Source organism: Bidens hawaiensis, unplaced genomic scaffold (assembly GCF_021521415.1).
Source record: "Bidens hawaiensis isolate Kalapana, Puna unplaced genomic scaffold, B.hawaiensis_p1.1 tig00069818_1, whole genome shotgun sequence".
In the NCBI taxonomy this organism is placed as follows: Eukaryota; Viridiplantae; Streptophyta; class Magnoliopsida; order Asterales; family Asteraceae; genus Bidens; species Bidens hawaiensis.
This window is the reverse complement of record NW_027502277.1, coordinates 11,798-21,808: the sequence shown is the minus strand read 5'-3', so window position 1 is coordinate 21,808 and position 10,011 is coordinate 11,798. Positions and strand designations below refer to the sequence as shown.

Here is a 10,011-nt window from a genome sequence, read left to right as displayed (position 1 = left end):
ACAAATTAAAATACACTTTATTGTCATAAAGGAATTCCCATTTTATATACATTGACTTTCTCTAGTAACTATTTCTTAATTTTGTTGCTTAATACAGCTTATTCCATTTAATTTTCATACACAATTTGTTTCCTTAATTATTAAATTAATAGACCGATTTTACAAATTAAGTTTATTTGTTTCCTCATTTACTATTTTGACCATATCAATGTTAATTATACAATAACATTTACACATACATAGAACTATTTTGACCATATTAATGAATTTGACTTCCTAATTAATGTTCATACTAATTGTTTGACTAATTTAAATTTGAATTTATAAATAATGTTTATGCTTATTTTGACTTTCCCTTTTATTTATCAATATTTAATTTATTTTCACAGATTATGTTAAATTTAGAAATTATTAAAAATATACTTTACAATTTCAATTTTGTTTCTAAATTTTTAAACGGGTCCCAAAACTTTCCTCATTTACTATTTTGACCGTATTCTTTTTGTTATAAAAGTAATATCAGGCAAGTATAATTTTTTAAATACAACAAACGTAATAAATTCAAATATAGTTCTAAATGTTTCGACTTATATTATGATAAGCAATTCAAAAATATTTAAGTTAATTTGGTATTCGAAAATATTTAAGTTAATATTAAAGTTGATTTGAATATTTTTGGACCATCAATTAAATAAGTTAATCTTGTATATTTTTTGTACAAGTTAATATTCTCTTACAATCCATTATTATGTTATTAAGAGTTACTAATAATGTTGAAAATAGTAACCGTAAATTTTTAATGGTCTTTAAGTGAAGCATAATTTATGCATGTTTATACATATAATTGTGTATTTATCAATAATAATAAATTGGAATTTAATTATGTTTTGACCGAAATCAAATAATTAATTTGTATTAATTGTATTAACTTTGCTTCAAGGAAAAGAAAAGACAATGGACACATTTTGGATTTTTAAAAAAATGCATATATATTAGTTGACATTTTGAAGTCAAAATATGACATTTTAAAATTAAAAGTTAGACCTTTTAATTCAAACATGGTTTGTTAATTTTTTTTCAAGATGGTAGGTTACTAACTATCAATTTTTCAAGATGGTAATATTTAATTCAAACATGGTTTGTAATAAATGTTTTAAATTGATGTAGAAATAAACACGGGTACTATCCTAGACTAATAAATATTACAGTTATTGATGTGTAATAAATGTATTAGACAGTCTTTGTTAGTTGTATGTTTTTGTATTCGATTCAAATAAGTTATAATGTCTTATAATTCATGTAAAAATATCATTTATTTATGAGTACAACATTTGCATTTCATTAAATTTATATTATGTTGCATATATATATATTATGTTTTTAAATATGTTCCACTGTGTGTAACACGGGTACTATCCTAAATCAATATTGGAATCCAAAAATCTGTTTCTTTTAAGAGATTTGGATCACTTGAAGCTTGCTAATATTATAAAAGAAATGACACATTTAGATTTGGAAAATGATGTTAGTGAGAAGGTAAAATGGTTGTTAGAGTGTGAGAACTATGAGTCAAACTTTGATGATCTTCCAAACTCTTTGGAATTTGAAGATAAAATTTAAGGTAACACCAATAACTTAGTTATGTAGTTGATTACTCTAAATTTTTTTACTTTCATTGTTTACTCTGTGTTTTCTATTTAAGTTATTAGTTTAGTTCATAACTAAAAACTTTCAAAAATATACAATAAACTTCTATAATTGTTTATTTTGTTTGTTAAGTTGTGAAGGTAATTTGCTTTTTTTGGTGATTTTAAGAAGTTGATGGTAAATTTGTCTATATTGATTTTGTTATTTATCTATTTTCAACCCGTGTTCACATAAAGTCATTATAGTATACGTTAACATTTTTGTTTAATTGGTAATTGAGTTCCATTGTTTGTTTGTTTTTTTCAGACTTTAAGGCCGGATGATTTTGTTTGAGGACGGGAATTTTGAAGATCATGTTGGCATAAGACTGTTAATATCTAATATTTTCATGACTTTTGTTATAAAATTAGGTTTGTGAAATTAGTAACTGTTTATGTAAACAATGTTATTCTCTATATCTCCAATATAGAGATATATGATATCTTTTTGGTTGTAAATTTTATGATATCTTATGACTGTGTATATACACTTTGTTAGTTACACACGAGTACTATTCTAGTTATTATAAATAAAAGAAGAGAGAATATATATATGTTTTGGGAAGTTTTGGGGGAGCATGAAACGAAAGAAAAAGAAAGGGCAGCGTTTAGATTGATAATATTATTTGGAAGCACAAACAAAAAGGCATAGTAGTAGTGGTGGTCGACAGTACATCCTCATTTGACTCTCAGTCGATTGTAAGCACTTGCAGTATTAATAAACAGGATTTTGATTTAGATAACGTGTACTTTGTGGATTGTTAGCTTATTTGTTGTTATGTGGTTTAGAAATTTGGAAACAAGATGATGAGGAAGGTATACTGAGAGGAGGCATTTCGAAGGCGATGATGATACTCGATGGACATCCAACTACTTCTTTGTTCACTTGTGAAGACTACATGAAAATGTATGAGTATCCTTTTCAATCATTACATTTGTTTTAGGATTAGCAGCCTGATAATATTCTCATTAACCAAGGATTAAGTTAAAGCATAACCAATTGGCTTAATATGTAAACACAATCTTGGTTTAGATTATATAGAACTATAATTATTAACACTTTAATACTATGCAGTTACTATTTTAGATGAGTAATTTTGTCATTTTATCTATAAGAGTATTTGGAGATGACTAGAAAGATTACTTTTAAGTTTAAAAGAATAGATTATAAACAGCATTACCATATGCCATTTTGGCCGTATTTATGTCCTTTACTCTTGGTAGCTGCGTCTATCAAATGTGTGTTCAACAACCTCCTTTCGAGTATTCTGCACAACTCTATGAAATATTCAAGAAAGCTTTGGAAGAGAGCATTACTTCAAGGGTGAGACATAAATGTTTATTTATCTTATATAGCTGATTTGTCTCTTTATTATTATGCCTAACGACACATCAAACATCAAAAAGTATTTATTTCACATGCAATGATTTGCAATAAGATTCCATATTAAAAATGGAAACACGCTTCTAAAGCGAATTTTGTATTCGTTAATGTCTTTATTTCGCCCTAAATTGTGCCATCTTTTTCCTCAATTTATATTAATATTTCTCAAACACAATGAAGTCAGGTCATGCCAGCTGTAAAGGATAAAACACAAAACTTTCTGTTATATGAGGTTTGGAACATGTGGACAAAATACAAGGTTATGGCAAAATTTCTTGGAGGTTTCTTTTTGTACCTTGATCTTAATGAACTCTCAGTTTGTTGTTTCCGGGACATGGTAAACAATGCTCAAATTGTAGAGCTGTGTTTTTTTTACCACACAATCTTATATACATATTAATAATAATAATATATATATTAATAATAAACTTCCTTTCATTGAACTGTGTCAGGTGGTTAGTGAATTGTATCCCAAGATTATGGAAGCTGCAATTTCACTAGTATGCTCTCAAAACCATTACAAATAGTAAAGGTGGTAAGTAGGGGTGTAAACGAGTCCAGCCAAGCTGGTTTAACTTACAAGAGCTTGGCTTGGTTCGAGCTTGGCTTGTTTGTTATCTATTAAATAGTTTTTTATAGTTATATTAATTATAGGTTTGTGAGCTGGGCTAGTAAAGATAGAACTGTTTTAAACATCCACCCGTACTACCACTAGGAGTGTAAACGAGCCACAAGCCGCTTGGGAACTACTCGAGATGGGCTGGCTAAAAGCCCTAATCAAGCCAAGCTTTAACGAGCTCATCTCAAGTAGTTCACGGGCGGCTTTTGGCTCGTTTGCACTCCTAGTGGTAGTATGGGTGGATACGGGTGACACACAATCCGTTCTGTAAAAGAATATTTACATATGGTTAAAGTCTTAATCATGATGACATAAACAATATTGTTACAATAATAATCTAAATCTTTAAATACAGCGATTTAAGAGGTACTGCACATCAAAATAGACTTTGAGCGACTTAAACCTGTTTGACCAATTGACCCCTTTATGTTATTAGATAACTTCCCATTTCAGCCACATTTTTATTTGACCTGTTAGATGTAAAACTCAACCCTTAAATAAGTAATTTGGTTGACTTTAATTTTTGCATACAGGTCAATCAAGACCGTGAGGGTAACTCTGTTAATGGGGATATGCTAAAGAATGTTTCAACCTTGTTTGTTGAAATTGGAAGTGGGAAGATGCATTATTATGAAAATTTTGAGCCTACAGTGCTAACAAGTACCGCAAATTACTATAATCACTTACTTCCACAGTGGCTTCTGCATTACTCACCTATTGACATTTTTATGAAGGTTATTTCCTTTATTATTTGGTTTATTAAGTTCATCATATCTTTCTGCTTACAAAATATTCATGGTTATTTTTTGTAGGCTCAAAATTGTTTGAACCAAGAAAAAGAAAGAGCGAGTCAATTCTTGCATGAAACCTCAGTTGAGAAGTTGCTACAAGTACGTTGTCACTTGGCAGTTTATATGTTTTGCTTTAGAGTTAGCAAAATCTACATTTTACCCTTGTCTCTCAATACTTTTGTAACGCGTGTTGATATTCTTTCAGGTTGTGCATGAGCAGTTATTGGGTCAAACCGCACTGGATCAAGCTAAACTATACGAAAAACAGAAGAATGAGCGTGGCGATTGCTCAATCCAATACCAGGCATGTTGTGTTATTCAGTTAACTTGAGAACCACACACTGTTTGCTAGTCTATTTAGCTGATAGAAACATAGTCCCAATCGTATAAACGCTGCAGTTTTCGTTTTTGAATCGGGAATACTGGAGTTAACATCAATCTGCTAGCTAGGAGTGTACACAAGCCGAGTTCGGCTCATGAGAAAATTTTCAAGCTCAGCTCGCTTATTATTTATTTATATACATGCATAATTATTTATTTATATTTGTAATTGTAACTTTATAGATATAAACTAAAATATTTATTTAGTTATTATCATAGTATATAATCTATAATTATATTTATCATGTGTTATACATTTATCATATTAAAGAAAAATTATTATATATGTTCAAATAATAGGCCTAGCTAGCTTGGTTTATGAGGCTTGGGATCAGGCTCGTTTGTTAAGCAAGCTTATATATAGGTTCGAGCTCGCTTAAGCTTAGCTTGGTTCGAGCTTTTAGTGAGTCGTTTCTTAGGTAGCTCTGTTTGTTTACACCCCCATGGCTGCTAGTTCAAACATGAGCCATGAACATTGATCATAAGCTTAGATATCACACAACTTAAAAAAGGAAAGTTTTATGATCATACCCAAATGTAGTATTCCTTTTCTCGAAGAAATTTATATACAACTCATTTGACAATAAAAGTCAAACGTTGACTTTTCTTCACGCCAGTTAGTAGAAAGGTTAATTCTTTGTAATCTTGTTGCCATATGTAAATTTGAACTTGCAATTATATTTTTTTGTTGGCTGCAGTTTAATGTTTGAATATGGGATGTAATGCAGGAGATGCTGTCGGGATGTGCGGGATTGAATCTCGGTGAAGGGAGTTCGCGGGTGTGATTACAATATGATGTAGTTTAGTCATGAACCAAGGTTATTTTGGTAAATTTCATTAAATGAGTATAGATGCAGCAGATATAACCTTTTTAACTTTTTGTCTTTTCATCTTGGCATTCGCTAAAAATAGATGCAGATGTATATGGGCCGGTTTTGTACTCAAACCAAACGGGAACCGAAATTTAACGGTTTTTTGTTTCAAGAAAACGGTGGGTTTAAGTTTTTTATGCATGGGTTAAGTTCGATTATTTGAACTTGAAATGTTTGGGCCTGAATATAAATTTTAACTTTTTGCATAGGCTTTTTGAACCGCTTACTAATGAAATTTAGCTTGAAATGTTTGGTGCAATCTAGTTTTAATGTTTGGCTTTTGTGCAGTCAAGGCTTGAAACAGATTATAACCGAAACTGAACTTTAAGTTTTAGTTTAGAACTGGGTCAGTTATTCCGGTTAGGTTTTGTCAGGTACTCCGGATTTGGCTTGAATAATCTGTTAATTCTTGCCCCTAACCAAAAGAACATAGAATGAAAGTATGATTGATTCTATTAGAGGAGCAGAATGTGTAATTGAACTTTATATTGGCATCTAATCCTTTATTAAAGTTTATAGATAAATGATACAAGTTGAAAATATAAAATAAAGGCCTCAAAATTGGACCAGGCAAACATGGGGAATTTTGGTGAACGATTAATTCGGTTAAACCGAACTAATCGAAAAAATCCTGCACGATTAATTCTTACGATACTAGTATCTAACATGCTTCAGTTGTAAAAAAAATAAACTTCAAAACTTCTGTACCATAAGGTAAAACTTATCACAGGTTCTATGAATAATAATAATCAGAATAAATGATGAATCTTAACTCCTAAATTTCAATGAATTTTCAAAATTTCAATGACACTTCTGTATAAATTTCAAAGAGTATTTTTTTTTGTTTCTAAATTTTCAAAACAAAAATCAAGTGATGAGCACAGCTCAACTGTCATTCATGTTTTATGAATACACACAAATGTTATTCACCTTGAGGACAACAAACAAACACATGACATTAAGGAAATATCATTTGAAAGAATGAAACCTTAAATCCTCCTAGTTGTTGTTGTTGACATTGGCCTTTGTTTCAATCCACTCATCATCTTCATATTCATATTCATCATCATATTCATCCCATCACTTCCATCCACACACCCCCCTTGCACAGATAACCTTCTGTTCTTCAAAGGCGAAACCAGTCTACTCGCCAGCCTCGAAGGCGAAAACGACCTCCTTAACTTGGCAGCCGTCGACACTTTCTTAGGCGGCGACACCGCCTTCTTCTTGGCGCCTCGGGTTGGAGATACCGAAACTGTTGGACTCCTAATCTTAACTTGAAACTTTACAACCGAGGCGGTAGAGGACGCTGCGGCTCCCTTTGCAGCCTTTCCTGGTGGTGTCTTGATCAAGAACTTATGCGGTGTTACCGGTCGGTTTTTTGGTCTCACCGGGGACTCGTTTTTGCGAATAATTTGGTTTTGTAAATTGGATGATGAATGGAACATTGGGTTCGGGAAGATAACGGTTTTCCGGGCCCACGGGCGGTTCTTTGGGGACACCCGGTTGGCCGAAAAAGAAAGCCTGTGGTTTTCTTTTTCGGTCTCTGGTTTCGGGGGTGACCCCGAAACTTTAAAGTTAATGCGGGATTTGGTTCTTTGGAGTAAAGGGGAATGTGGTTCGGGTCGGATTATTTGTTTCTCTCTCTTTCTGCGGGCCCGGAGGTTGGTGCTTTCCGGGTTTAATCTCGACTTTTGACGTGAAGCTGGTACGGGTGTTTTTGGGTCGGTGGTGGCTGACACGATTTCCCGTGCGATTCGGGTTGCTTGGAGGATTTCTCCCATTGTTTCTCCTAGAATCATTGCTGGCAATGACATCTTCTTCCATTCCCCTTAATAATAATAATAATACCAGCAAAAAAACAAGAAGAATCAACATCAAAGAACCTAAAACCGAGCATTCAAGCGAAACTTACCAATTTGTGCAGGTGGTGATTTCTGATTATTATTCCCATTTCTGTTTCCAAAATTAGAGAGAGAAAATCATAAAATGAAACACATACCCTACCCATTTGATTAAAATCAAAACAAAATTCACCTGATAGTTCTTAAGTATCCTCGACCACCAGCATTCACACCCGATCTCCCCTTGGTTACATACTCGAGTTCTTGCAACCGATTCAAACACTTCTCTACCTGCAAACCCACAGATTAAATTGAAATTGAAATAAATAATGAACAGATGATGGGTTAAATAAAGAAATGGGTACTACCTTGTTGAGGGTTTCTCGGAGCTGATTGGGGTCGAGTGGGGCCACCATCTTCTTCCTGGGCTTCGGTGGTGATCTTGCGACCATTGTTGTTAATAATAATAATAATATGTGTTTGAAACAGGTGTTTGTGTTTCAAGGAAGAAGGAAGATGTTGACTTCAAGTATTGTTTGTGTGAGGTAGGGAGAGAGGCCCCAACGGTCTGATTTATTTGTTTTGAGTAAAGTGAAAACGGATACGAAGAATAAAACGGCTACTTTTTTAATTCTATTAGGCCACACTTTAAATATTATTATTTTATGTCAGAATTACAAATTTTATCCTTTAAACAAAGCCAGTTTACGGTTCATGCCTTTTTTTAGTTTCCTTGCAGGCGGTGGTGTACTTTAAACATTTTTTTCCTACAAGTTTTGTCATTTACGCTAACTGGGTTATAAAAAGTCAGTTAAATCCCATCACGTGAGGCGCATGTGAGGTAGTTTTGTCCTTTCGTTTATGCCTGCAACAAAACCCCCTTCTATCAATCTCTTTGTACCTCACCCACCAGACACCAACCCACCTTCTTCTTGCCCCATCACCATTGTTAACCACTACTCAATCACCACCATCAATTCCTCCAGCCACCACCAGTCCACCCTACCCTCTTCTTCACTTGCACCACCATTAACCACTCTGCCGTCAATCTAGCACACACAAACCCTAACTACCACTGCCTGCTACCTTCCGATGGCCATGTTCCAATTATATGTTTGCCTAAACAACAGTTTCTCACTCGTAGCCACCATCTCACCGTTCATCTCCACGTCTCCTCCTTGCATCGCCGCCACCATCTTCCACCTCCACCCATCTCCATTACCCGGAAACCACCACCACATTTTGTCCTTCGTCAGATCTGTCTTCGAAACCAAAATCACGGTTGCTATCAACAAGGGGCGTTGATTGTAAGCCCGAATTGGACTCCACCATTATTTGACTGCAAGTGACGGCGGGGCCGCTGTTATAAAAGAAATACACTCTGGTTAGATTTTTGGCAATGATTATTAAGATTCAATTATGGCCCTAGCGGCGCCGGTGTGTTTCTGACAGCAGATACGGATGTTGCAGTGGTTGTAAACTCCGGCGAAGCACCGGAACTCAACATCTCCGGCGACGCTGGAATGGTTTCAAGGCAGTGGTGGTGTTAGCCATGATTTGAAACTAAGATATGACAAGTAATCGAGGGAATTTAAGAAATTGATGATGGTAGTGATTGGTTGTGTTTCAGTGGTTGAGGGAGACGAAAAGGGAGAGAGAGAGAGTGAGTATAAACTTTTTGTGGGTATAGATGAAAAGACCAATATGCCCCGACTCACGTGGGGGTATTTAACTGAGTTTTTCTAACCCAGTTAGCGTAAAGGACATAACGTGTAGGAAAATAATGTTTAAAGGACACCGCCTGCAAGGAAACTAAAAAAAGGACACGAACCGTAATTTGACCTTTTTTAAAGGACAAAATTTGTAATTCTGTCTTATTTTATTTTATATTAATTGACTTTTCCGTTTTTACAGGTAATAATAACTGAAGAGGTATGTACCCGCCTCAACACCGAGCGAGGCGGGTCAACCCACAAGATATAGATAAGAGGCTTGAAATCAATATATTATGAAGGCACAAAGCCAAAACCGATGCGCATGGCGCATATCACATATGCTCACGCATATCACATATGCTCATGCATCACATGCTCAGGCATCACATATGCTCACGCATCACATATGCTCACGCGTATCACATGCTCACGCACCATATATGCTCACGCATATCACATCTACGCGTGGCGCATCCGCGCGTGATGCAGATCACATGCTCACGCATATCACATCTGCGCGTGGCGCATTCGCGCGTGGCGCATATTACATGCTTGTGCATATCACATCTGCGCATGAAACATCTGCGCGTGAGAATAAAGAGAAGACCTCGCGCATCCTCAGGATAGGCGCATATCACACATACACATAATCAACCTCGTCCTTATCCAAATCAGGATAAGGACAACCTTGATTGTGCACGTCAGACAACCTTCCAGAAG

General features: G+C 34.6%; 2 protein-coding genes and 1 long non-coding RNA gene across 3 annotated transcripts; 2 read left to right on the top strand and 1 right to left on the bottom strand.

The window, feature by feature from the left end:
• The first annotated feature begins 2,502 nt into the window (after window positions 1-2,502).
• Window positions 2,503-3,371, top strand: LOC143605482 (uncharacterized). Its single transcript, XR_013148550.1, has 3 exons — window positions 2,503-2,598; window positions 2,910-3,009; window positions 3,254-3,371. It is a non-coding gene; the product is annotated as an uncharacterized LOC143605482 (long non-coding RNA).
• Window positions 3,372-3,375: 4 nt separating this feature from the next.
• Window positions 3,376-4,810, top strand: LOC143605481 (cullin-1-like). Its single transcript, XM_077081577.1, has 5 exons — window positions 3,376-3,406; window positions 3,522-3,569; window positions 4,222-4,422; window positions 4,501-4,578; window positions 4,685-4,810. Exons 1-5 carry the CDS (start codon window positions 3,404-3,406, stop codon window positions 4,808-4,810), a joined length of 456 nt encoding a protein of 151 aa, XP_076937692.1. The 5' UTR covers window positions 3,376-3,403.
• A 1,839-nt stretch (window positions 4,811-6,649) lies between these two features.
• On the bottom strand, window positions 6,650-7,531 carry LOC143605479 (putative microtubule-binding protein TANGLED). The gene has a single exon (XM_077081576.1). It carries the CDS (start codon window positions 7,514-7,516, stop codon window positions 6,722-6,724), a length of 795 nt encoding a protein of 264 aa, XP_076937691.1. The 5' UTR covers window positions 7,517-7,531; the 3' UTR covers window positions 6,650-6,721.
• Between the last annotated feature and the right edge of the window lie 2,480 nt (window positions 7,532-10,011).

Bases quoted from the DNA above. Each gene is read 5' to 3' on its own strand.
- LOC143605479 (XM_077081576.1), bottom strand. From the start codon at position 7,516: ATGGGAGAAATCCTCCAAGCAACCCGAATCGCACGGGAAATCGTGTCA.
- LOC143605481 (XM_077081577.1), top strand. The intron at 4,423-4,500 runs GTTATTTCCTTT...TATTTTTTGTAG, and splicing joins CTATTGACATTTTTATGAAG to GCTCAAAATTGTTTGAACCA. The intron at 4,579-4,684 runs GTACGTTGTCAC...ATATTCTTTCAG, and splicing joins CAGTTGAGAAGTTGCTACAA to GTTGTGCATGAGCAGTTATT.